The sequence below is a fragment of the Felis catus genome, chromosome C2 (genome assembly GCF_018350175.1).
Source record: "Felis catus isolate Fca126 chromosome C2, F.catus_Fca126_mat1.0, whole genome shotgun sequence".
NCBI lineage: Eukaryota > Metazoa > Chordata > Mammalia > Carnivora > Felidae > Felis > Felis catus.
In genome coordinates, this window is record NC_058376.1 from 2,634,683 (window position 1) to 2,661,423 (window position 26,741).

Below are 26,741 nucleotides of genomic sequence, written 5' to 3' on the forward strand. Positions count from 1 at the left end.
GGTCCAGGTAACCACCTGCCTGTGACCCGCTCCCCGCACCCGCCCCCCTCCAACGCTGCGTCCTGCCCTGTACAGGGCAGACTCCACACAGTCCCCTACAGAGCCCACCCCAACCCCATGTGGGACCTGCCCCCAACTGCTCCCTGCAGGATAGCCCCCACCCCAACCTGACCGGCCAGAGAAGGACGACACCACACCCACATGGCGGGCAGTGGGGGACCCAGGATGTCGCCCGCGAGACGCGCGCCCTAGGGTCAGGTAGGCGACCGGCCGAGCCCCGCCCTCGCCCCCCGCCCCTCCAGCACCGCTCCTGTTCCCGGCCGTAGGCCCCGCCCCGCCCCACACAGCACCGCCCCCTGCCCCGCCCCTAGGGCCCGCCCCACGTCGCCTCTGCCCCCGGCCCTAGGCCCCGCCCCCTCCCCGCCCCTAGCGTCACGTGACCGTCGCCTGCTTTAAGCGGAGCGGGCGCCTCGGGCCGGGGTTCCCCTCTGGCCGCAGCTCCTCCGCCCGCCGCCAGGATGATGTGCGGGGCGCCCTCCGCCACGCAGCCCGCCACGGCCGAGACCCAGGCCATCGCCGACCAGGTAGGAGGGAGCGGGTGGGGCTCCGGAAGGCGCTCCCGGGTGCGAGGCCTGCGGGTGCGAGCCTGCCCCTGGGGTCCCCGGGGCCCCGCCTCGGTTTCCCCTCTGCGGCCGCAGGCAGGTGGTGGGAGGGTGGGCCGAGCGGGCCGGTCGGGGCCAGAGCGGGCGGAAGCACCCGAACGGCTCCTTCGGCGCGGCGCCCCTCCCCTGCCGCCAGCCCGCTGCCCCCCGGCCGCCCCGGGCCTCGCTCCGGTGGCTCCACCGCCAGACCGCAGTGCAGGCTGGTGACTCAGCCCCACGAGACCCGTGAAATGAGGAATTCGCAGGGACTGCTGCGCGAGCCCCGCCTGGGCCGCGGCTCCCGGCCCTGCCCCCGCAGCCCCTCCTCACCGGGACCGGAGGGTCCTCTCCGGTCAGGGGAGTTGGAGCGGGTGTGAGGTCATTTGCTCCTGAATTTGGTGTGAAAATGACCTGTGGCGGAGGTGTTGCTGCTGGCAGGCACCGAGGCGGCCAGCCGGTCTGCTGGAGGTGTCTAAGAGGACAGGGGCAGGGAGAATCCCCACCTCTGCACCTGGTGCTGCCTCCTTTCTGGAGCACTCTGGGGCACGCAAAGGGAGCGTCTGTGACTGACCCCGGGTCAGAAGACATTCTGCGCCGGCCCCCGCCCCGTGAGCAGCGCCACCAGCCCTGGGCGCTTGGGCCTTGGGCCTCTGTGCCCCCTTGGCTGCAGCCCAGCCCGTCTTTCTCCTGGTCAGTCCTGGGACGATGAGCTCCCACTCTGTAGGGAGGGGCCGGGCCTGGCAGTCGAGGCTGCGGCGTTACCTGTTCTGCCACCTGGCGCCTGGGTTTTCTTTCCATTCTTTGCCAGCGGCCTGGGGCTTTCGGCCCCTCCTGAAGCAGACAGAGAGAGGTGAATCCCTCCCAAAACCCTGGGCCGTTGTGGGGGTGGCACTCACCCCCCAGAACCCCCCCCCCCGCGCCCCGTTTCGTAAACTGTCAGCAGAGTCCATTCCCTGCAGACCTAGCTGGCGTTTTGCACAGAGAAGGGGGCTCCAGGAAGTATTTAGACACAGGTAAGCCCCACCCTGGAGAAAGGCACTTGGCGCAATGAGCACTGTGAGTTGCACAGATAAGAATCAACTTCTGCCCCAAAGCTCTACATCTTTTTTTTTTTTTTTTTAACGTTTATTTATTTTTGAGAGAAAGAGACAGAGCATGAGGGGGAGAGGGACCCAGAGCCAGGGAGTTACAGAATCCAAAGCAGGCTCCAGGCTCCGAGCTGTCAGCACAGAGCCCGATGCGGGGCTCGAATTCACGGACCGCGAGATCATGACCTGAGCTGAAGTCGGACGCTCAACCGACTGAGCCACCCAGGCGCCCCACCAAAGGCTCTACATCTTAAGACGCAGTAGGGGCGCCTGGGTGACTTCCGACTTCAGCTCAGGTCATGATCTCGCTGTTGGAGAGCTTGAGCCCCGCATCGGACTCGCTGCTGTCAGCTCAGAGCCGGCTTTGGAGCCTCTGCCCCCTCCCCCTGCCCTTCCCCACTCACGCTCTCTCTCTCTCTCTCTCTCAGAAATGAATAAACATTTAAAAATAAAATAAACATGCAGTCAAGTGCATTTTACCTGCGAAGCCCTGTGCCTGCCGCCTCCGGAGTCTGGGGACACATTTGGAGGCTGTAATGCCCTCCGGAGAGGAGCCGCAAAGACACTCATGACCTCTCTAGACTAGAAGGGGAAATTTAAATCTATGACTGAACTTAGTTTAAAATTTCGAATTTTTTTTTTAATTTTTTTTTCAACGTTTATTTATTTTTGGGACAGAGAGAGACAGAGCATGAATGGGGGAGGGGCAGAGAGAGAGGGAGACACAGAATCGGAAACAACAGGCTCCAGGCTCCGAGCCGTCAGCCCAGAGCCTGACGCGGGGCTCGAACTCCTGGACCGCGAGATCGTGACCTGGCTGAAGTCGGACGCTTAACCGACTGCGCCACCCAGGCGCCCCTAAAATTTTGAATTTTAAGAGGGAATAATTACATACAGCCTCTTTGTCAAACTGTTCGGCTGTGAACTGGAAAGGATAATGGGGCGTCAACTCGTACATAGTTGTCATGATGGAAATTTAAAAATCACCCGTGCCTAGAACACGAAGGGCCAATGACTTGCTCCAGCACTGTCGCGGGAGCCGGTAGATTTAAGGAGATTTCCGCACTCTATCGGTAGAGCTGACTGTGTAGAGAATGCCCCTCTCCGCTCTCAAGAACGCTCTTGCTGCAGAAGATCTGGAACGGGCGGGCGCAGGAATCCCGTTTGTAACGTTCCGTAGGAGAACTAGGCTGTGTGAGGAGGGAAGCCACTAAGTTCTCCGTTCTGTCCCCTCCCCTAGGTGAAGCCCCAGCTGGAGGAGCAGGAGAATAAGAAGTACACTACCTTTAAGGCGGTGGAGTTCAGGAGCCAGGTGGTCGCAGGGAGGAACTACTTCATCAAGGTGAGGGTCAGCCGTGGGCGGGGGTGGGGTTTGGGGGGTTGGGGGGGCAGGGCCCCGCCCCTCTCCGGGGCCCTCCTCATGCAGGCTGGTCCAGCAGGGGCACTTGGGGTCAGAGGTCCTCCGGCCTGCCCCTCACTGGCCTCTCTCCTCTCTGTCCGTCTCCAGGTTCAAGTCGATGATGATGAGTTTGTGCACATTCGAGTGTTTCAGAGTCTCCCGCACGAAAACAAACCCTTGGCCTTGTCCAGCTATCAGACCCACAAAGCCAGGCACGACGAACTGGCGTATTTCTAGTTCCCGCTCTGAACATGGCCCGTCCGTGTGGTTCTGTCCTCTGTGGACACGTCTGGGGTCATAAACGGGTGCCATTTCTTCACTGGGGGTGGGGGGGGGGGTGTCGCGCAGCTCTTCTGACTTGCGTTGGGAGAGACAAAGTCAACCCAACCAGCGATCTTAATTACTTTCAGAGAAGGCTTATATTCTCTTTTAAATACATATTTTTAAGTCTTGGCAAATTTATTCCTTCGTTTTGGGTTTTTTTGGCTTCGTCGGAAACCACAGTCCCGTACAGAAGCGTCAGGAAGCGTGAGAGTGGCGTGCTAATATGGTTGTTTGACGGCCACGTGACCGCTGTGCCACGTGGCGCCCCTCCTGGGTCACGTACTGGCCTGAGCTGGCCGGATACCTCTTCTACCTACAGAGCTGCCTCCCGGGGGAGTCGCTCAAGGTCCCCGCAAGTGGATGGTAGACTCCAACCACAGGACTCCAGGAGCCTGTGCTCCAACCACAGCTCCCCACGCTCAGCTTTGACTGTGTCCTGTCTCCAGGCCTTAGTCTCCCCCATAAAATAAAAGGCTTTGGGCAAATCTGATTCTAGAGCATTAGCTCTGGATGTACTTAGACGCGCTCACACACCACCCTTACACCCCAGTAGAAACACACACACGTGTGCAGAGGATGCCATAGGTATACGTGTACGTGTAGAATAGTTGTGAGGCCTCGCTGAGCACCATCCACCTGGAAGGGTTCTTGAACTTAGCCTCTGAGCATCTGGGCAACGGCACATGTCCGGTTTTTGACACAGGGTCCCCGCCATGAGTGAAGGCAGTGCGGTGGTTTGCCCTGTGTCTGTTTTGCAAATAGAGAGCACGCGCATCGTTGCAAGAGGAGGGGCTGAGACGTCTGTGTGGTTCAGGTCATGGCAGAAAACCGTCCCCGAGGGTTCGAGTTGGCCTCAAATCACCACACCACTCTGCATCGGCGGCGTGTGGCGCTTGGTGCCGGGTCGGCAGTGCAAGGCGCGGGCTGTCCGGATCGCGAGGGAAGGAAGAGCACACCGGGTCGCAGGGTGAGCAAGCGGCTTGAAAGCGGCAAGAAGAGGGGCGCCCAGGGGGCTCAGTCGGTTGGGCGTCCGACTTCGGCTCAGGTCGTGATCTCACGGTTCGTGGGTTCGAGCCCCGCGTCGGGCTCTGCGCTGACCGCTCGGAGCCTGGAGCCTGCTTCTGATTCTGTGTCTCCCTCTCTCTCTGCCCCTCCCTCTGCTCTCAAAAATAAATAAACATTAGAAAAAAATTTAAGTGGCAAGAAAAACACCTTAATGCGAGCTGTGTGTGTCCCGATCTCCGTTCTTAAACTAGAAGAATGAAGAACTTTCCCAACAGGCTCTTGTTCTTGGTAGCGAAGCAATTTGGGGTTGAAATGAAGACCTAACAGAGAGAGAGGAGAGAGAACCCCAAGCAGGCTCCACAGTGTCAGCACAGAGCCCGACGCGGAGCTCAATCCCATGAACCTTGAGATCACGACCTGATCCAAAAATCGAGAGTCTTGAGACTTAACCAGCTGAGCCACCCAGGTGCCCCTCCCCCCACTTCTAAGAGTTATTGATACATTAGCAATGTCGTGCCTCAGTAAGTCACAGATATTTTCTCCAAGTTGTAATTTGTTTTGAGTCCTAGATTAAAAGCCCGTCTCCAGACCCAGACTGTAGAGAAACTCACCCGTTCCTCTAGAATTTTAATTTTTTTAAATTTTTTCTTATGGATTTGGAGAGAAATAGGAAGTGGGGAGGGGCAGAGAGAGAGAGAACCCCAAGCCGGCCCCAGTGCGGGGCTCGAACTCCACGAACCATGAGATCATGATCTGGGCTGAAGTCAAGAGTCGGACGCCGTCTGAGCCACCCAGGCGCCCCTAGAATTCTAGTGTTTTTTTTCAGCCCTTGTATGCTGGAGCCACGGCCCTGCTTCTGCAAGGACAGAAAATGTGCGTTAATGCCATTTCCGGGCAGCTCCGTTAGGGCCTCCGAGGCACCCCGCCTGGTAATGACGAATTAGTGACACCAACGATTGTGTCCAGTGCACAAGTGACATCAGTTATCTGTTCCTCTATCTCTAGGCCAACGTGCGTCTGCTCCCTTGTGAGCCGGCTGGCTGGATCTGTGCCGGCACCGGGTTCTGGGAGCACTCCGAGACCGGGTGCTGCGGGGTGTGCTCCGAGCTGGGGCGGCTCTGCCAAGGGCAGAAGCAGGGCATGCACGGCGCACTGACCTGTTCGGCCCGAGCGGGGGCGCGGGGTCAGGCCTTGGGAAGAGTGACATTCACCGAGAATCCGGGGCGGAGGAGAGGAGCCTCAGCTGAGGGCAGCGGGGGGGGGGGGGGGGGGGGGGGGGGGGGAAGGTGCCCCCCTGCTGGCCCGGGGAGAGGGTGCTTGGTCCCACCCGGGGAGCATGAGGACTGGGGTCTGACTCCCAGCGGTGGGACCGGTCCCTGTAGCAGCCTTCTCGGTCCTGGAGAAACACAACACTCGGGGGTGAGTGGAAGAGGAGGGCTTAGTAAGGGCCCCCCTCCCCCGCTCCTGTACACGCACTCGCTCGCTCTCTCGCTCTCAAAAAAAAAAATCGGGGCAAAGGATGAAAAATTCTATAGTGAAATGGGCAAAGACCTGAACAGTCACGACAATCTGTAACACGTCCACACAATGAGAAGAGCAGAGTGAGACCACAGTGGGTGCCGGTCTCTGTCCTGCCCCACAGGCAAACGTCCGGACCTGCTAACCCCACTGCGGGCCGGGAATGCAAACAGGTACAAGCCCTTCGCAGACACCCGGGTGACCTCTCGGGACTACACGGCACGCGCCCTTCCCGCTGGCGCTCCCCCGCACGTTGGTCTGTGAGCCCGGATTACTGGTGCGGATATTTCGGTCATTCACTTCCCCGACTTGGCCACGGGCACGGGGTCCCCAGTGGCTGGCACCAGGCAGGCAGTTGAGAAAGTGACCAGATAACGCAGGAGGCTGTACTTCTTCTCTAACTCGGGGCTTTCTCGGCTCACCTCGGCAGGGCCTGGGACTGGGCCCCCCTCGCCTGTCCGTCCCCACCTGCCCTGGCCTCTGCCGTGGCGGCTCTGCTCCAGCGTCCAACCCAGTGGGGCCCACACCTGCCCGAGGCCAGGCAGCACACCTCAAAAACCCAGGGGTGCCCGCCCCTGTGGGGTGAACTTCGACCAACTGGAGAAGACGGGAGAGATGCCCCCGCTTGACCACCTCGCCAGCTAGGTCACACGCTGCCATGCATCTTCTCCCCCCTCTCCCTGCCTTGTCCCTTTTCCTGTTCTTACCTGCCCCTTGAGAGGGCACCCCCTCCCCCCGTACCACCTAGTGCAAGGGTGGGGCCCGGGCTCCCTTCCAGGAACTCGGCCTGAGGGAGCCCCGGTGTGGTCTCCAGGGTGGGGCCTGCACCTGAGGCCAGGCTTCCCGCCCTCCCCAGGGGACGTCTGCGGCAGGAATCCTCCTGATGGTTGAGGTTCAAGGCCGTGCGTGTCCTCTGCTGGCCATCTCATGCGGAGTATCAGAGAGGGAAAGGTGACCGTGTCGGGACTCACTGGGCTTCACCCCCATCCCCATCACAGGAGGCAGTGGGTTGAATAATGTCCCCCCGGGATATCCCTGGCCCAGTGCCCGGAGCCTGTGGATGTTATCTCACAGGGCAAGGGGACTTGTCAGATGTGATTAAGCTAAGGGTCTTGAGCTGGAGAGGTGATCCCGGACTCTCCGGGACCCCAATGTCATCCCGGGGTCCTCAGAAGAAGAGGCAGGGGTCGGGGTCAGACTGAAGCCACACCACGGCTGTGAAGTCATGAGGGCCCCTCTAAAGTCTGGAAGAGGCTGGGCACATTCTCCCTGGAACCTTCCAGAGGACCCAGCCCCGCCCACCTATTTGCACAAGTCTGATCTCCAGAGTCACTTTAAGCCACTGCATTTGTGGAAGTGTGCCACAGCAGCCACAAAGGGTCGTCCACCAGGACGGGGCCAGCTAAGGGGCACAGGAGTCAGCAGGGGGATGGAGAGGCGGAGTTCAAGGTGTTCCAGACATGAAGCAGATCCCTCGTTCTCTCCCACCCTTCTCCTGCTTTTCCTTCCGGGGCAAGGGGCCTGGCATTCTGGAGACTGCCTGGGGAGCTACTCACAAAGGTGTGGGTGAATCACAGCGGGAGCACAGTACCTGCCCGGCCTGTAGGACCGGCTGTCACCACCCAGGTGTGAAGGGATTGAAACCCAGGAGCAGTGACATTCATCAGGGATGAGGCTGGTCCTTGGACTCTAGCGGGGCTGGGGGCGGGGCCTGAGAAAGGGAACCCACCCTCCTGGGATCCCTGCCCGCAGGAGGAGCTTAGAGGCCAGCCCCCAGGGCACAGAACAGAGTGGGTGGGACTACGGGACCTGGGCCTGGGCCACCGTGGGTGGGTTGGGCAATCTCTTTCCCTTAAGACATACGTGTTTACGGCCTCGGCTCCCAGGCTTTTCAGCAGTAAGCACTGCTGGGCTGGCTGGCTGGTGGCAGGGGCTTCGGGTACCAGGGGATAATTAACGGGGGGGTTCCTGAGGCGGGAGGAATCATTGCACTTCAACACCATGGCCAGAAAAAGATTTATTTACGGATAATCATAAGTCAGTAGGACCAGCACACAGACACGGCCTCTACAGCGCTGACAGGGACTTTACAAACACGTGCACAGGACGGAGGGCTGGAGACCCCAGCACTGCAGAAACCACCCCCTGGCCCTCCCCCGCAGCCGGGCCCCAGGGGCAACGTGCTCCGACCCGAGGGGGTCACACAGCCTCCACAGTCTGAGTTAATTTCCAGGAAGGCCCAGGCCAGCACCCGCTGGGCTCTGAGTCAGCACCTCAACCCTCCTGTCCGCCCAGTCGTGCAGTCATTGGCTGGAATCCCAACTAAAATTCGACATCAGAAAGTATGCAGCTATAAAGCCAAAAGCGCTCAAAACACCATCCACACACTCTTCATCTTGGAGCCTATACGTTGTACGTTAGGAATTCACTTCCAGTTCCCCAAACAGGAACATCTGTGCTACCCGTCAGGACAACAGGCCCACACGCTTTGCGGGGTGCACCAAGGCACCTTTCGCTCCCCACCTGTGCTCTTTGGGATGTCCTGAAGGCCGCTGCCAAGCCCGCCAATTCTCCCTTTCTGCCCCTCTCCCCCGCCCCGCCGCACTCACCCCCTCATGCCGGGAGCCGAGTCCCGCACGAGAAACGAAAGGTAGTGGCTCTCTGGAGCCAGAGGCCCTGTCCCACAGCTCGGAACAGTGTGGGGGTGGGGTGCGCCCCGCTCCCTCCCCAGAGCCGGGCTCCGTGGGGCAGACAGAGGGTGGTAGGCCCTCCTCACCGTCAGCCCCATTCTGCTGCACCCTTGCCATCCGGCTCCCCAGGACACCTACAGGGCAACGAGGGATGGCCGGGACAGGGAGTGGTCAGGGGCTTCAGGAAGTCTCTTCCCACCAGAATGGGCTTCCGGAGGCAGAAGGTGGAAACTTGCCCACCGTGGTGTGGGGGCTGCCCCACCCAGGGCTCATCTGCAGCCAGGGTTCAGCGACGGAACCAAGTGGCCTGCTCTGAGCACAGGGCTCTGCTCTTCTGGGACAGCAGGAAAGCTTCTAGAACAGCTGTTTACTCTGCCAGAATTTAAAGAGAAAATTCTACGAAGAACTTTCCATTCATACAAAGCTTGGAAATATTCTCTAAGTCAGAACTAAAGTTAACTCGTTAAACTCCGTCTTAAACAAAGGAACATGTGGTGGGTGGTGTCTGTGAGCACGACCTCTTAAGACAGGCAGGAATGTGGTTTGTAAGACCCTGTGCTTTGGTCAGAGTCTCCCCTCAGTAAGACAGGAAACGTCCTGCACCGAGAATCACCTGCAGAAGTCCACGGGGAGACTCATGCACCAGAAGCCCGGGATTTTAGGAACCTGGCCACCATGGGGCAGCACTGAGGCCAGCCTGGGACACAGACCCCGAGGCCCTGTGCCTGTCACTAGCACTAGAGCCCCGTGCACTACGCCACAGGGTGGCGATGTGTGCAAGCTCCAGGCTGGGGCCTGCCCCGCCCCCTGCCGGCAGAGGGTGGAAGTGCAGGGCTGGATTCTGCAACCGGTTGTGGGGGGGCGTGAGGGGGGGTGGAGGGGGCTCTATAAACAAGCACTCAAGGTTCTTGACACTTTTCACCCTCAAAGGCCCCCCGACCACCCGACCGCCCCTGCCACAAAGCAACTGCAGCACACACGCACACACACACACACACACACACACACACACACACACACACACACGCAACACCAGCTCCCTGGCCACATGTGTGCACTTGGGTCACTGTGCTTTGAGGGTCCAGCCTGACCAGCACCCTCGGGGCAGAAATGAAGTGGGAGGTCTCCTGGGCTCCCAGAGCTGCCCTCCCAGGGATGGGGGTCCTTCTGAGTGCCCACCCGGCACAGGCATCTAACGTGTTCCCTCTGAGCACACGGGACCGGCTCTGAAGGAAGTCCTAATGTAAACAGTTCACAGAGTGACGGGATGAGAGAAATCACCTGCAGCTGGTCGGCAGGAGCTGGTGTGGAATGAACACGGGTGGGCTTGGTGGCCACGCCCCTCTGGGGGCAGAGTGGCATCTGGGGGCCCTGTGGCTCCCATGAGACTCAGACAGCCAGGACCCCACTCGCAGCATCCTGGCCTGCACACTCGCCCCTCTGCCCACTCAAACTGCCTTCCCCGCCTTCCGGCCCCGGCAGGTGCTAGGATGGGGGGTTCCTACAGAAACCCTGTCCCATGGGGACATGTGCACGGAGACCCCAGCAACCTGCTGGGGGGCAGAGAAGGAAGACAGAGATTCTGGCTATTCTGGTGCCGGAATCCAGAGTGCTCACAGGTGCCTGTGATTCGGGCAGATGCAGCCCCGATGCCCTGGGGCAGGTGGTCCCGTCAAAGGGCAGGAGGGATAAAGGAGGGGGCGTGCTCACAGCGCAGGTCCAACAGCTAGAACGCTGTCACCTCCTTTACTGTACATTTCAACTAGCAGTGAACGTGAGGTCCAGCAAGGAGGGAATGGCAGTCAGGAGTGGCCTTGGGACACCCAGTGAGGCCAGGGCCCCGCCCACCTGGCCCTGCCCCACCTGCCTGCTCCCCAGAGGCAAGGATTCACCCTTCGGGGGCTCTATCCCACAGCATTACTTTCCTGGACGGTGAAGGTGGGGAGGAGGGGGATTCTGCATCGACACGGGGACTCAGGCATCATGTGCTGGCGGGGCGCCCTGGCCTCTGTTCTGAACACGAAAAGCACGCGAAACCAGGCTCAGTCCATTGTAAAGTTAGACGACATTTAAAAAATTGGTTCCGACAAGGTCAAGAACAGCACAACAAAGCATCATTTTTACCATCGCCGACATACATTAAAAAATAACGCAGATTACCACGATGACCTTAGCAAGACTTGGCAATGATTTGAAAATGGTTTTAAAAAAAGAGTAGTTTGTAATTCATCTTTAAGGCCTACAGAAGCTTTGAAAAACCATATTGAAATCTGTACTCTGGTAATAAGCAGGCGACCTAGGACTGATACACTTCTCATTTTAAAATATATAATTATTACTTTGCATGTTACTAAACTATGGGAAGTAAAAACAAAGATTTACTCTAATTTGGACCCAACCTATGTAAAAAAAAAAAAAGAAAGAAAGAAAGAAAGAAAGAAAGAAAAAACCGCTGCTAGTGACCACGGCTGACCTCTGGGTGGGAAATTCTAAGCACAGACAAGCCACGGCCTGCGTGTCTCAGGACCCCGCCCAGGATGGCAGTGGGCTCAGCAGCAGCACGTGGCCAGCGCAGCTCGCTGGGAGAAGCTGCTGCGGTTTCTACGGGAGCCCCGCGCCCTGCAGGGGCTCTTGGGATGCCGGGGTCCCGCTGCTGGGGGCAGAGGGCTCAAGACCCCACCACTCCCAGCGGTCGGGGCTTCTCGGTCGGAGGAACTTGGGATGAGAACGTCCGAGATCCAGCCAGAAAGCTCACAGTTTCACAGGAAGTTTAGGGGCGGAATAACTATCGTTCTATTTACAGTTGGGGGAAGTAAAAGCATCAAGTGTAACACGAAGCCTGAGCCCCTGAAATAAAACTTAAAGAACAGAGGATCGGCGTCTGCAGTGTTCCCAAGGCCATGGTACACACAGAGTAAGCCCCTATGCCCTACACGGTATCCTCACAGTGGGTTTTCCACCATCTCGTTGCAGAGAGATACCATGGCCCGTGCACGGGCTGCCCGGTGCTAACGCACGAGAGCGGACACTCAGGACGTGGACAGACTGGGAAGAAAGAAGAGCAGGCAGAACGGCACGGACGCTGGTATTTCTTTGTTTCGGGGAGTTTGCAACAGAGTGAACGCCGCCCTACCCGGGAGGTGGCAGTGGATCCTGGGGACACTGGCCCTGCTGCAGAGGAGAGCGCGGGCTGCAGGAGAGGACCCGCCTGTGGGACGGGGAGGGGGCCCCCCCACTCTGCAGGCTCTGTCCCCTCCCGGCCGCAGGCTCCTGGGGGAGGCAGACCTCTGCTCTCCCCAGGGCGGCGCGGAGAGGGGCACCCTCGCTTGCAGCCACGCCTGGGGGTGCCCCGGGCAGTAGACGCCTGGCCTGGTGTCGCAGCCCGAGGCGTCTGAGAGCTGCTAGCCCGGCGCTCTGCCCCGGCCCCTCCCCCGATCTGCCAACACCCTCTCCTCGGAGAAGGGGCTCAAGCCGCGGCTGCCTTTCAGGGGGCCTCGCGCACCCCGGCTTCCAGTGGCACGGAAGGCAGGACTGAGCGGGCAGGGGCGAGCGCACAGGGTGACTGGCTCGTGGAGTTAAATATGCCAATGGTATCCACGGCCCTCTACCCGTCTCTGCACGACCACGTGGCACGAGGCATCTGTCGCCAGACAAGGGTGGCAAGCGCGCAGACGTGTGCCATAGACCAGGTGAGGTTTCCGGCAGGAACACAACGGGCCAGTCTCGCCACGGGCTGTTGCAGCCTCGGGAGCCCTTCCTCATCCCCGGTGCGCGTCGGGGCCAGCTGGTCTCGACCTGTTCCCGCAGTGACGCAGTCCCCGGCGACCTACCCCACAGCTAGGTGACAAACGAGACTTCTCAAGCAGGAACAAAGGGGGTCGGGTCACAACGACAACAGAGGCATTTGGCAGGATTCGCCCAGACGCAGATGGTTAAAACCCAACTCTTCCTCAGGGACGCACAGACTCCAGGACTTTCCCCGGCCCTCGCTCGCCAGGGATGGGACGCCGCCGGGGGGCCCACGGGGAGCGGGGTTCCCGGGAGGCCCAGGAGCCCTGGGGGACAGGGAGCCGGGTTCCCAGAATTACAGATTTCTGTGATCGCTTTGTGACTTTTAAAAAGCACGACCAGCACGTTTTCACAATTAAGACCGGTTGAGGCTGGACACTCACGAAAGAAAAAAATATCAAGTTTCGGTCACGGCTCTAAGGCAGATGCTACATTTTCACAGGGACGACGATGGAGACACCGACACGCTGTGCGTTAGGAGGTGGCACGCGGGCCCTCACAGCACCGCGGCCTGGACCACGATCTCCGGGTTCTCGATGTCCTTCTTGCTCTGGACCATCCTCAGCTCCAGCTGCGCCGGGCTGGGCTTCAGTCCTCCCCCTGCCTGGGCTGCAAGACAAAGCGTGGGTGACAGGGACAGACCAGAAGGCACTCCAGTTTCGTGCCCCCTTCCGTCGCCTGAGCCCTGACGGTCCGTGTCCCCTCTGGGGCTCCCGTGCGGGGCACGAGCTCCGCAGGCTAGCAGAGGCGGAGGGAGCCTCGGGACCCCGCTGTCGGCTCCCTCCCTCCTGCCTCCCCCCTCCGCTCTCGTCGCAGTCTCCTCCCCGCTCTGCTCTCAGTGCAGTCCCCCTGCCCCCTCCACTGCTGGGCTCGGGGGCCCGGCCAGGAGGTACCTTTTGCACATGCGATGGTCCGCTGCAGAACGTGATGCATGGCCGACAAGGTCTTCTCACAGGCCACCTGCAGGGCGGGAGACGCGCACACGTGGTCGGTGCTGCCCAGGGCCCGGATGGGATTCTCAGTTCACCCAGACCCTGCCTCCGCCCCGAGACAGCAGGGCACTGGCTTTACCGTCACATGCTCCCCACCACCCTTCCCTGGAGAGCTGAGCAGATGCCTGCGTACTAAAACTAACCACCTTCCTCCAGACCGTGCCCTCTAGGGGAGGGCTGGGCTCTAGCACTCGTCGGTACTGTCTGCCGTCCAGTAGACGCTTAATAGGTGTTTCTGGAAGGAATTAGTTATAAAGAGTCTTCATCAAAAATGACTCCTACCCCAAAGTTGGCCAAGGTCACTGCTTACTGGCACCTCAAAGTCAAAGACCCGGGGCTTAACAGGAGCCGGGGAAGCGAGTGGAACCCCCTCCCGCCCGACCCGGGGATGTGCCGAACCCGGTTTGGCCTCAGGTGGCCCAGCAGCAAGGTCTCCACTGCGCACCAGATGGCCAAGGTGCCCTGTACCAGATGAAGATCCCACGGCTGCCAACGGCAACAGCAGGTCTGTGCTCCCCCTGGTCCCTGGGGGGCAGGGGGGGGCCGGCAAGGACACAGCAGGTCTGTGCTCCCCCTGGTCCCTTGGGGGGGGCCAGGCAAGAGGGGCAGGGCTCCGGTCCAGCCCTGCGTCTCACAGACAAGCTAACTGAAGGGATGGGAGGGGCGTGCCAGCCTCCAGCGGGCAGAGGCAGCTTTAGGGGCATCCACTTCCAGATCCTGACCTGGGGCTCCTCCTTCCCTCGGTGGACCCAGCACAGACGGGGGCGTGGCTCTTCTCTAACCACCCTGGACGGCTGCCCTTCCCGAGCACGTTCTAGAGACGGGAGGCAGGCCCTGACGGCCACCAAGTAAGTGGAGAAGGAAATAACAGAGGGGCCGGGGACAGCCTCATGCACAGCTGTCCACTTGCGTGGTTCCAACAACGTTGAAGGAGGCCACGGCACGATCTGACGTCACGAAGGAACCTTCCCGCACGCCGTGCAGAACGCAGCCATCACTCCTGAGCTTAACCACGGGGGCACGCGGGACCCCACCACCCCACACCCCCATTGACAGAATCGGTAGCAAGGGATCTGCTCGCCCAGCAGAGCCCACACACAATGGCTTTGTCTCCGTACAAACGCACCTGAGGACATTTACACACAAAGCAAGGGATGGGGGAGGGACGGACAGACGTGCAGACAGTGCCTGACAAGAGCTGAGCCTCTCTGCAAGTCTGACTTCGGAGCCCTGTCCCTCACGCCCCCGAGGGGCCTCCCAGCCTCTGAGTCTCTCGACTCACCAGGGGATGACATCTTAGGACCAACTTTCACCGGGCTGCTCTCTGGGAGACGTTCCTAGTTCCGGACCTACCGAGGCTGCGGTAACCCCTCCCAGGCTCCGCCTTCCCGGGGCTCACACCTGCTCCACGGCCCAACAGGCCAACTCCAGCATGTGGTACACGGGTGGCCTGTTTGAGCCCCCGCAGAACCCAGTTGGTCCCCGATGGGGGCAGGGCGGGGGCGCGTCCTGCTGACCTTGAGATTGTTGGGGTGCTTGTGTGTCCATGCCAGGAGCATGGCGGCAAAGAGGTCCCCGGTGCCCACGAAGACCGCGTCGACCTTGTGCATCTCCATCCGGATGCGTTCCGTCACCACAGAGCCATCGGGGTTCCCTGGAGGAGAGCACAGCCGATGGGCCCCGAGACCCCGGGCCAGCAGAGAACGAGCCCCTCGTCTGGGAGCCGGCCTGCCCTCCTCCCTGCTCCTCCCCCGCATGGTGGCAGGGAGGGCTAGTGTCGCCTGTCACAAGGGAGGGAGTAGACGCCAGAACCCCTAGCAGGATGGCCCGGGGGGAGAAGAACCGCACAGCTGGGCGTGAGGGACCAGCACGTGTGACCGGGTGCGGAGGGAGCCCCAGCCCGGCACAGTAACAAGGGCACCGACAGCCGTGGGGGCCGTGAGCTTAATGAAATTGTATGGGAGCGCACAGGGGCATGCGCGGGTGTGCAGGGGTGTGCACAGGGGCACATGGGTATGCATGTACGAGGGTACGTAGGTGTGCATGTAGGTGTGTGCATGGGTTTGTGCACAGGGGCATGCTCTCCCGAAGACACAGAGGGACTGGTGAGAGAGCTCCGTGCTCTCTGGGGCAGTGGGTGTGACCCCAGCCTCCTGTGTCATTTCAGCACCTCGCAGAAAACACCAACCCAGGCGGTATTTACGAGAACCGACAGTCGACAGGTGAGGCCGCACAGGCACCCCCGGCTCTGTGGGAGGGGACGGTGTGGACGCCTGGTTCCCCAAGCCCCGGGCCCTAGCCGGGCCATCCACGTGACCCTGAGCCTGTAAGACAGACGCTCTCCTCGAGCCGACGGCATGTCATGGGTACAGAGAGCTCGCCGCTTGGTGACCGCGGGGAGGCCTCCCACACCTCGACTCACAGAACCCTCTCTCGGTTTTTGTTCTCAGTGTGTTTAGGGGGTGACAGGAGTTCAGGACACCGACCGCCTGCTGAGCGAGGCCCGAATTCTCTTCCCTACGGAGCCTAAAGCCAGGGAGGCCTCCAGGAACCCGCGGCGAAGAGGCAGGAGGGAGCCAGGGTCGCAGGACTTACGGATCCTCTGGCTCCCCAGCGCGATCAGGTAGTCGCTGCCCCTCGGGGAGGGCAGGTCAGAGCTGGTGATGACCACCGTGTCGGGGCCCATGGCGTGCAGCACGTCCATCACCTGCCGGAGCACAGGACTGCGTCAGCCACGCCGCCGCCCCCTGCGCCAGGGCTCCCAGCAGCCCGAGCAGTCGGGTCCGGCCGGCGGGAGGACGCCCTTCTACGGGGTCTGACTTGACGGAGTGGACACTAGAGGCCGAGAACACGAGGAATGGCGCCCGGGTCCCGCCTGCCCCCCGCCAGCCCGGGCGTGCCGAGTGGCAGCTTTGGCCGCTTAGAGCCACCACCCCGATTCCCTCCCACGAGCACACCTGCCGGGCCCCACACTCTTCCTGTGCCCACATTCCAGAGGAAGGCGTCAACCAGGCCCCAGACTGGCTGTCCTTTCTCATCTGGCTCCAGGGCGGCAAAACCAGGCCCACCATCAGGCTGTCACGTCCTGTCCACTCTGGGAAGCCACTTGTTCCCTCACTTGTTCAGTCACTGAAGCTCTCCCGCTGTGTGCCCAGCAACACGCTGGCGGCTGGAGGCTCCCCGGCCTCCCACGACACACACGTCGGGACAAAATACCCGCTGGCAAACTGGGGGCTCGGGAGAGCACCAGCTACACCGGAGAGGGGTGCTCCTCTCGCCTCCGTGGGGGTAACGCCAGCGAAGCCCCTTGGGCCTCCCGCCCCGCACGGCTCACTGTGGGAAGCTGGGAAGGCTCGCGTATGGACCCCGAAGCATGCGTAGGTGTTCAGAGCGTCTGATCTTGGCCCAGTGTGGACCCCGAGTCAGGCTCCCCAGCCCAGGAGAAGCCTCCCGAGTCCCAGCACGTGGCTACGTCCCCCCCCTCGTCAGCCCGGGGCCTGCAGGCTGGGGAGAAGACAGGCCAGGGGGTCATGTGACGAGGAATAAGCTTTCTGCAAGTGGTTTTTCCTTCCCTCCTTGTACAAGGGCCTCAGAGCTGGGCTGGTGACCGTGCCGGCAGGCACCCTCCGCTCCAGAGTCTGGGGCAGGCTGCGGGAAACGTGTCCCTGCCACACGCGTGGAACGTGTCTCCTACTCGGCCCCCACCCTGCACGGGGCACCACACAGGCACACACTGGCAATGCCCTGCAGTCCTTGGAGCACACGGGCGCACAGCAGAGGAGGGTCACCTGTGACCCCAGACCACCTGCTCTCCTGTCCCGGTGTCACCTGACTCTGAGGCCCCCGGGTACTGTGCCAGCTCAGAGCGAGACCCTCAGAGCAGAGAGAAGGGCACCCTCCTCCCCTTGCCACAGTGAGCCCTCTGCACATTGGGGAAACAGAGGCCCCACAGCCCCTCGGGCCCGGGTGTGGCCAGGACTAGACCTGGCGCTTGGATTTGTCTCCTGGATGACGGAGAGAGCGTGCGCGCCTGATGAGGCCCCGCCATGATGGGGTGAGGGCCCTGGTGTGCGGGACCCGGGTCTGCTGCTGGGACACGTGGCCCAGGACTCCATGTGAGAGGTTAAACGACAGGCAGGCAACAAGTTCGACAGGGGAAAGTTGAAGAGCTTTGGAGAGGAAACCTTGCCTACCTCACTTCCAGCCGCCCCTCCCGTCAGCGGGCCCCGTGGCTTCCAGACGTGCCCAGCCAACCCCCAAAGGTGTGAGCCAGCTCCTGGCCATAAATCTCTTCATGCACGCATGCACGCACACAGGCGTTTGCACACGTGTGCCCAGACACGCACACCACCCCACATATGGGCACACGCGCACTCCCTCTCGCTGGTGTCGGACGGAACCTGACTGGCCGTTTCTGATCTCTGCTTCTCTGACCGTGCATGGGCTGGGGTGGTGGTGAGCGCGTCTGGAGGGCTGGCCCCTGCTGCCTGTGGAGGCCGGCCCCTGCCTCTCCGCAGACACACAGGTCACGAGTGCGCGGGAGAGCCGCACCCGGCAAGTTGGATTCACGGTACCTGGCACACAGCAAGCACTCACTAAATGCCGTGACCGCCACGGGCCGAACTGTGTCCCCCCGAGACGGACGCTGGAACCCTAAGCCCAGAACCTCCGAGCGTTTCTGATTTCCTCGAAAGGAAACACAGTCCGTGCAGATTCGAGCTGAGATGAGGTCACTAGCGTGGGCCTGGGTCCTATCTGCCTGGCGCCCTTAGCAAGAAAGACGAGGGCACAGACACACCACGGGGCCCCTTGAAGACACAGGCAAAGGCTGGTGACGGGTCTACAAACCCAGGGGCGCCAAGGATGGCCAGTGGCTGCCAGAAGCTGGGAGGCTGGCAAGCAATGGGTGCCTCCCTGCAGGATTTGGGCCGAAGACAGTCCCACCGACACCCCGATCTTGGCCTTCCGGCCCCCAGAACCGGACAGAACGCACTTGTGTTGTTGTCAGCCACCCGGTCTGTGGCACTTTGTCACGGACGCCCCGGGAAGCTCCCACGGGGACAGCCGCTGTGCGCAGAGCAGGCGGGGGGTTAAGCGGACCCAGACGAGCACTGTGGCTGCAGCTGCCCGACCCAGTGGCTAAGACAGAATCTACAACACGTCCCTCAGGCCCCACCGGGCGGCTGGCTGGGAGCCGGGGTGCTGCCCACCTGGGGTGCCCATCTCCCCTCCCCGAGGGCATGTGGCTGTCCCCTCCCCACCACGAGCGGTGCACCTTTCCCACGCCAGGCCTCGGAAGGTCTCCTTACCGCTAACGCTTCTTCCTGACTGTGGATCTTTCTGCCGCTCAGTAACCTGGAAGGCAGATGAAGCGCGGGTGAGACCTTGCTTCTCTGGGTCCTGCTGGAAACGTCCCCGAAGCTCCGGTGGCTCCGGTGACCCCCTCCCATCCCCACAGGAACTAACTCAGTGTCTGCTGGCCCCGTGATGCTCCCAAGGACCAGTCAGGGGTAACATTTAATAGCAGCAAGGGACAGCAGCACACAGCCCCACTTAGTGGCCAGTGAGGGTGACCGACATCCACGTGGGTTTTGGAGCTCCAGGTGGCCGCCTGCGTCAGGTGGCGTGGGATCCCCATCCCATGGCCGGTGTCACCCATATATGCCCTCAGCCCCTCCCCTTTCTGCCCTCAAAGGCTTGTGCTGCTCGGGGAAAACGGCTGGGGGTCAGCACGACCACAGGAAGTCAGGGTGAAAATAACCACCCCCACTGTCAACGGGCCAGGGCACCGGGTTGGCCCCCCACTCAGAATGGCCTGACCCCCACCCCCTGAGGCAGGACTTCGGGAGGAGGGCCTCAGTGGCCTGACCGGCTCCAGAACAGCCCTCCCCATGGGGAGATCTGAAAGCTTCCGTGGTTTCAAGTTACTTACTCAGCCTCGAACTGGTTGGGGGTTATGATGTCTGCTACCGGCACAACCTTCTCTTTGTAAACCGGAAGGAGGTCCTCCGGAACGTACTAGAGGGCGACAGGGACACAGGCTGACGCGTACAGCAGAGGGAACGAGGCCAGCGAGCGTTTGCTGAGAGCCCTGCGGTCCAGGCTGGAGACCCGGAGCCCCGCCGTGAGCCCCCCGCGGGTACGGGACGCTGGTGCCCTGCAGCCAGGCCGGCACGCGCTCACCCGAAGGCCCCGGGGTCCTGGGGTAGGGCCGGGGCCAGCGCCCTCCGTGCCCCACACGCCAAGCTCCCCTGCTGGCCACGGGGTGACTCCTACCAGCGGACTGACGGCACCCCGCCCTACACTAGTCAGGGGCGGTAAGCTATGGCCTGTCTGCTAAGACACGGCTAAGGGGGAAACAGGAAAGAAAGAACATTTGTGACACACAGAAACTACAGGAAATTCAAATTTCAGGGTCCGTGTGTAGGATTTTATTAGGAAACAGCCGTGTCTGTTTGTCTGCAAACTGTGACTACTTTTTTCTTGAGACTTTATTTTATTTATTTATTTTTTCAATATATGAAGTTTATTGTCAAATTGGTTTCCATACAACACCCAGTGCTCATCCCAAAAGGTGCCCTTCTCAGCACCCATCACCCACCCTCCCCTCCCTCCCACCCCCAAGATTTTATTTTTAAGTCATCTCTGCACCCAGCGTGGGGCTCGAACACACAACCCTGAGATCGAGAGTCGCAGGCTCCACCAGGAGCCTGAACCAGGAGACGTATGGCCCCAAACGTCTACTCCCTGACCCTTTATAGAAAACCTCATCTGCCGACCCCGCTTCCCGGCAAGGATGATGTGCACCCCCAGAGCGGTGTCTCGCCCAGCGAGACGTGTGCACTTGGATTAACGTGCCTGAAATCACTAACCATGGAGCCTTCGCCGTTCCATTTGTCGCCCATCACGGGGTCGCACACTGCGGGGGCAGAAAGGGCATCTGTTAGCACAGGGCGAGGCTCCCGAGAGGAGGATGCTTAACGTTTATTTCTGCTGTTAAATTTCGCGTGTGCGGCCGATCCTCGTTTCCTGGATTCCACGTTTGTGGTCCGAGGCCAACTACTCTGATCGATTTCTGACAACCGTTCGCGCCTTTCTCGAGAGTGTGGCACAGGACAGCATCCCCTTTCCCTCCGGCCCCCACACAAGCACGTTCCCTTCCCGCGACGGTCCACATGCCGTGTGGGACCTGCCGTGAGGCCGGCTGAGGGTGGGGACCGGCGCGGACACCTGGGAGGCCCACGCCTCAGGGAAGGCCCCCGAGTCTGCGCGGCTGAGGCAGCAAGGACGCACTGATACCACAGGGGCCCCGAACCCAGCTACCGTTCGCGACGGGGGGACCCACACGTCAGGACACTGGGGTTCCCGCCGGGAAGGAAGAAGTGTCACACGTGGTCGGACCCTGCAGAGGCCTGAATGTGCACGTCTGAGTCCCAGAGGGGAGAGAGTAACTGAAGCATCCCACGTGGGTCTTGCCCGGAGAGGCCTCTGTGTGGGACACGCTCAGGGCTGGCGCTGCAGCCCCGGGGGGTGGGACGGACAGGCCCGGCGTGCGCCTCAGCTCTGTCCCAGCTGGGTGTCCACCATCACCCCACCCCCACCCCTCATTGGCCAGGCGCCGCCCACGACATGCACATCCGCCCCATCCTCTCAGGGGTCAAGTGTGGCCACCCAGCACCCCCCCCAACACACTGCACACACGGGCACACGTGGACACGGATGACAGCACGTATATAACCCGCTTCTCTGCCAGGGTCACCGTGAGGACGTTCTGACCCCTTCCCAGAGCTCTGAGCTTTCGGACCGGGAGAGGCGGGACATGAAGGAGGGGCGTCCGGGAGGAAGGAGGTCGAGCCCCCACTCCCCAGGTCAACCCCACCGGACAAGGTGGCGCCCCAGCATGCACGCGGGAGAGCCCGGCACCTACCGTACACGAGCCCCGAGTTCTGCCGCTTCAGCTCCCGCACGATGTCCACCACCGAGGCCAGGAAGGACTTGTCTCTCGTGTAGCCTGTGGGGGGGGACGCACGGGCCACCCTCATCAGAAGGCTCCCATCTGGCCGTGGCCCAAGGAGAAAAAGCGCCACCAAAACCACCTGCTGCAGGGGCGCCCGGGGGGCTCGGTCGGCTAAGTGTCCGACTCCTGATCTCAGCTCAGGTCGTGACCTTGCCGTCGTGGGATCCAGCCCCACGTGAGGCTCTGCGCGGAGCAGAGGGCCTGCTTGGGATTGATTCTCTCTCTGCCCCTCCCTTGCTCACAAGCAAGCGCACGCTCTCTCTCAAAATAAATAAACTTAAAAAACAAACGAAAAAAACCCCATTCTGCTCTTGAGAAGGGCAGGCAGTTCTCAGATCCTGTGACCAGGGTTAAGACAAAGTGTCCTCAACATCTATAGTCCCTGAGGGGACACTATGCATTTCCCAAAAGTAAAGTCAAGTTTTATTTTATTTTTTTTAGAATTTTTTTTTTTTTTTTGAGAAAGAGGGCATACACACGCACAAGTGGGGCAGAGAGAGAGAGACAGAGAGAATCCCACACTCAGTATGGAGCCCAATGTAGGGTCTCAATCCCACAAACCATGAGATCATGACCTGAGCCGAAATCAAGAGTCAGATGCTCAACTGACTGAGCCACCCAGGTGCCCCATCAAGTTTTAAATGAAGGAAAAAGCCACGAGTGATAGGTGTACAAAGAATATTTTCTTTTGTCTTTTCCATTTTATTTAGAAAAATCGTTTTTAATGTTTATTTTTGAGAAAGACATAGTGTGAGCGGGAGAGGGGCAGAGAGCGAGGGAGACACAGAATCCGAAGCAGGCTCCAGGTTCCGAGCTGTCAGCACAGAGCCCGACGCGGGGCTCGAACTCACGAACCGTGAGATCACGACCTGAGTTGAAGTCAGATGCTCAACCGACTGAGCCACCCGGACGCCTCTTTTCCGTTTTCAATAATAAGTACATTCACTTCTAACTACGTATATAAATGCAAATAAATATTTTTACCGTTATGGTGACTCATGAACCAACGCGCCAAGTGGCAGCGAGTTGCTTACCTGGGTGTTTTCACTGCCAACCCCCCGCGTATCCTCTGACCCTACACGGGTCCCAGAAGCCCAACACGTTTCATCTGAGACAGCACCATGGGCCCCGGGCATCCAAGGCCACGCGACTGGGGCACGGCCATCATCAGGGCACCACCAAGTTCTCGGCGGCACAGCCCATCTGTCCTCGAAGGAGGCAGGGGCCAGGGCGGAGCCCAGGGGCGGGGAGGTCCCTCCCCAAGCCCAAGCCCCACCGGATCGAGGCCCACGGGTCCAGCACCCAGCTCCCCCGGACACTTACCCGTGAGCACATAGTCATACTTATTCACGTTGTTCAGCTTCAGGCCTTCGTACAGCTCCTGGAGTTCATTGGAGTTCAGCACTTGACCTTTCCAGTGTGGGTAGCCTGGGGGGAGAGCAGGACAGTCGGGGCCTTGACACCAGGGCACACGCGTGAAACACGGCCTTCCCCGACGGCCGGCCGCGGCCCAGACACTCGCTCACCGGCCCTCGATGGTGCCGTGCTTTGGTGGGTCGCCCGGACACCGTGCACCTCAAAGCCCCCCACAAACACCACCGGCTCTCGTGCTGCCCGGCTCCAGGCCCCCTCCCGCTGCCAGCCCCTCTGGGGTCAACCCAATGCAGCGAGGCCGGTCAGCTTTCCACGCTGGCCTGAGCAGCCTGTGTCGAGCGGACACGCAGACACGACGCACAGTTGCGCACCTTCTCCCGGGGGCGCCCCCGCCCCAGGTCACGGCGGCTGGCTCTGCCAGCCTCCCCTGTGCGTGTTTCCCCCATCCAGGCCGCGTCACGTCCTGCCAACCCAGCCCTACAAGACTGAGGCGGCCACCAAGGCCAGCCCCAAGTCAAGGCGTGACCAAGAGCCAAACGTGAACTAGGAGGAGGCTCCGACGCGGGCTCTCGGCCCTAACGGGTGCCCCGGGTGAAGTGCTCGCCCCAGGCTCGTCAGCGGACAGGCGGACTGCCGGCCTCCTAGGGGACCGTCCCGCCATGCAGGAGGACCCCTGCCCACCGTGGACCCCCTGCAGCTGACCCATGAAAACCTGGTCCTGGCGGCTCTGGACTGTGTTCCTGATGCCCGGCTTCTCCCCACGGGCCTTTACCCTGGGCTGTGTTAGCTCTTTGTGCTGAGTCCTGGGAGGTCCCCTGGCACACGGGGGTCCATCCCTAAGCCCTAGGAATGAGCCTCCGACCCCTTGGGCTCCAAAGCATCCCTCCCCCAAAGCACACCCACCTTTTGTGATTCACCTCCGCGCTTCCCATCCCCAGCGGGGTCTCTGACGTTAGCAGCACCCACACCCCTGGCGGCTTGTCTGAAATGCAGATTCTCAGGCCCTGCCCAGCCCGTGAGTCACAGACCCAGGGCAGGGGGTCCACAAACGAGGGCCCGTGGGCCACGTCTGGCCCGCTGCACGCCTCTGCACGGCCAGGTTTTGCATTTTTATTTATTTATTTTTTTTAATTTTTTTTTTTAACGTTTATTCATTTTTGAGACAGAGAGAGACAGAGCATGAACGGGGAAGGGGCAGAGAGAGAGAGGGAGACACAGAATCGGAAACAGGCTCCAGGCTCCGAGCGGTCGGCACAGAGCCCGACGCGGGGCTCGAACTCACGGACCGCGAGGTCGTGACCCGAGCCGAAGTCGGACGCCCAACCGACTGAGTCACCCAGGCGCCCCGGTTTTGCATTTTTAAACGGTTGGGGCAAAGAGAGGAGTGACACGTTACGACCTGTGAAAACTGCATGAAATCCCATTTTCCGTGTCCACGAAGGAAGCCGACGTTTGGCCGAAGCTCAGCCGCGCCCAGCCCTGCACACGGGGTCCCTCGCGGCTCTCACGCTACGAGGGCGCCGAGGCTGCAAAGCCTCCATTATTCACCATCTGCCCGTAACAGGGTAAGTGTGCCAGCCCTGCTCACCCAGGACGGGGGGTCTGTGGCCTCCATGTTAAGAGCCATCCCTGAGTCGAACCATAACGAGCTCTGTTGAAGAAAAACAGGCCCGAAATGGGGTGTCTTCCATTAACGCCCACGTCAGTACACCAAGACCTACCACCTCACTGCACCTTCCACCCTGGAGTGGAGCCTTTAGCCGGCCAGCGTGGAATTTCCTGGCCAGTGTTGGGAAACTTACCGACGGACCCATTCTGTTCCCCTCGGAAGGGCAACCTTGCCTAAACCCAAGGCATTCGCTGCTGATAAATTCCTCTCTCTCTTTTTTTTTATGCTCTCTCTCTGTCTTTAAAAGCCTTTTGGTCTCCTTCAGCTTGGCAGAGCCCCCTCTACTTTCCAGATGGGATGCCGCCCAATTCACGAGTCATTTAACAAAACCAAGTAGGCCTTCCAGTGTACTCAGTTGAATTTCGTTTTTTTAACAGATCCCGCGTCACACCCACCAGGACGGTTAGGATGAAAAAAGCAGACGCGTCAGACGACATGTGCTGATGAGCATGCAAAGAAAGGGGAGCCCTCCCACCCCGCTGGCAGGGACAGGACGGCGCAGCCACCGTGGAAAACAGACTGGTGGCCGTTCACGCGGTCAGAGTTACTCTCCGATCGAGCGATCGTGCCTCTGGGGGTATCTGTCTGGGAAAAACGGGGAAATGGTCCCCAGAAGTACATGCAGATGGAAGCTCACAGCCTCAACCTTCGTGACAGCCACGACTCACAAACCCGCGTCCATCAGTGAACGGACGCACGAGCGAGGCGTGGTGTATCCCTACGCCAGCCTTAAAGCGGGGCACGGACACCTGTCGCTGCACGGACGAGCCTGGAGAACACGAACGGTCACCTACCCCAGGGTTCTGCGTGTAGGAGACCTCCAGAAGGGGCACATCCACAGACAGAAAGTGGGACAGCGGTCCAGCCGCCAGGAGGAGGGGGCAAGGGTGAGGGACAGGTACGGCTCCCGCTGGAGCGGTGCAAACCTCTGGGAGTGTGCTTGTATTCAGCGAGCGATACACGTAAATAGGTGACCTGATTCCACGGCACATAAATACCGGACAGAGACGTTATTTAAGAAAGGAAGAGTTTTCTGGGGCCGCCTGGGCGGCTCAGTCGGTTAAGCATCCAACTCTTTAGTTTGGCTCAGTCGTGATCCCAGGGTCGACGGGATCAAGCCCTGCACTGGGCTCCCAGCTGAACGTGCAGCCTGCTTGGGATTCTCTCTCTGCCCCTCCCCTGCTCACTCACACGTTCTCTCTTGCTCAAAAAAAAAAAAAAAAAAAGAAAAAGAAAAAAAAGAGAGAGAGAAAGAGAAACACTTTGAAAAGAGGTGAAAACAAAAAACAAAAAATACCCCAAGTACTTCCGGGTACAAAGCCCAGGACTGAACCCACGACAGCCCCGTGTGTCCAAGTACGGGGTGTTCCGAGTCACTCCCAGGCCCCGGGGGTCCCCTCGCCAGGCAGGCGCCGCACGGCATCTGGAGGCTGGGGTGGGGGCCCTGCCAGGGACCACAGGAGGTGAAGCTCCCCATCCCTCTCCTGGCCCGACCACACCCCGCAGCGGCGTGGGCTCCCAGCACTCCAGGGTCTGGCCTCCATCCGCCCCTCAGTCTTGGACCCCTCGGGATGGGCAGTCCGCCAGCACCTGAAGAGTTGTATGGGGGCCCAGAAGGCAGCCACTGGCCACGGAGGCCCTAGAAGCTCCCTCCCCTCTGCCGGGGTCTGTGAAAAGGGCGGAAGTTTCTGAGCCAGGTCTGTGTTTATGTTGAACTAATACTGCTTATGTCACAATGCTACGTGCAGCAAGAAATTCAATTCCAACGTTCAGTGTCCAAGGCAGTTGGCTCGTTTACTTAAAAAACAAACAAAAGGGAAGGTGGTTACAACGGCCAATAAAGCACGTGGGATTCAGGGAAGCTCACTGAGTCGACTTAAACGTTTTGGAGGCTTCTCCAAATCCACAGGACCCAGAACGGTCAGCAAAGCCGCAACGGAAGGGCTGTCCATAAGAACCACAGGCTCCTTCCGAATCCCGAACGTCATTCTTCCCCTCGGTATGTGACTCATGATACCCCACCCCTTCCAAGAAAAGCCACACCAGGAGAATTACAGGCAACCTTTCCTAAGAGCGTGGGCTGAGGCCCAGGTGCCCACCCGCATACCCTGCCGGCGCACTGCCAGCTTCTGGGACGTTCCGTACTCCTGAGCTTCCATCCGGGTTCAGAGTAACTTCAGAAGAGGCGACACTGGGATGTTTCCAGGAAGGGAGTGGCCTCGTTCCCCCGCTGCG

General features: G+C 60.4%; 2 protein-coding genes across 2 annotated transcripts in view; one reads left to right on the plus strand and one right to left on the minus strand.

Moving 5' to 3' along the window:
• Nucleotides 1-426: 426 nt before the first annotated feature.
• On the plus strand, nucleotides 427-3,590 carry CSTB (cystatin B). Its single transcript, XM_023238664.2, has 3 exons — nucleotides 427-584; nucleotides 2,970-3,071; nucleotides 3,237-3,590. Exons 1-3 carry the CDS (start codon nucleotides 519-521, stop codon nucleotides 3,363-3,365), a joined length of 297 nt encoding a protein of 98 aa, XP_023094432.1. The 5' UTR covers nucleotides 427-518; the 3' UTR covers nucleotides 3,366-3,590.
• A 4,389-nt stretch (nucleotides 3,591-7,979) lies between these two features.
• PDXK (pyridoxal kinase) overlaps nucleotides 7,980-26,741 on the minus strand; it is a 32,776-nt gene continuing 14,014 nt past the window's right edge. The window contains exons 3-11 of the mRNA XM_023238665.2: nucleotides 22,787-22,891; nucleotides 21,374-21,457; nucleotides 20,319-20,365; nucleotides 19,379-19,464; nucleotides 18,756-18,801; nucleotides 16,042-16,153; nucleotides 14,964-15,100; nucleotides 13,348-13,414; nucleotides 7,980-13,063 (exon numbers count right to left, since the gene is read on the minus strand). Coding sequence (XP_023094433.1) covers nucleotides 12,951-13,063; nucleotides 13,348-13,414; nucleotides 14,964-15,100; nucleotides 16,042-16,153; nucleotides 18,756-18,801; nucleotides 19,379-19,464; nucleotides 20,319-20,365; nucleotides 21,374-21,457; nucleotides 22,787-22,891 — 797 coding nt within the window. The 3' untranslated portion in view covers nucleotides 7,980-12,950. The remainder of the gene's footprint in view (nucleotides 13,064-13,347; nucleotides 13,415-14,963; nucleotides 15,101-16,041; nucleotides 16,154-18,755; nucleotides 18,802-19,378; nucleotides 19,465-20,318; nucleotides 20,366-21,373; nucleotides 21,458-22,786; nucleotides 22,892-26,741) is intronic.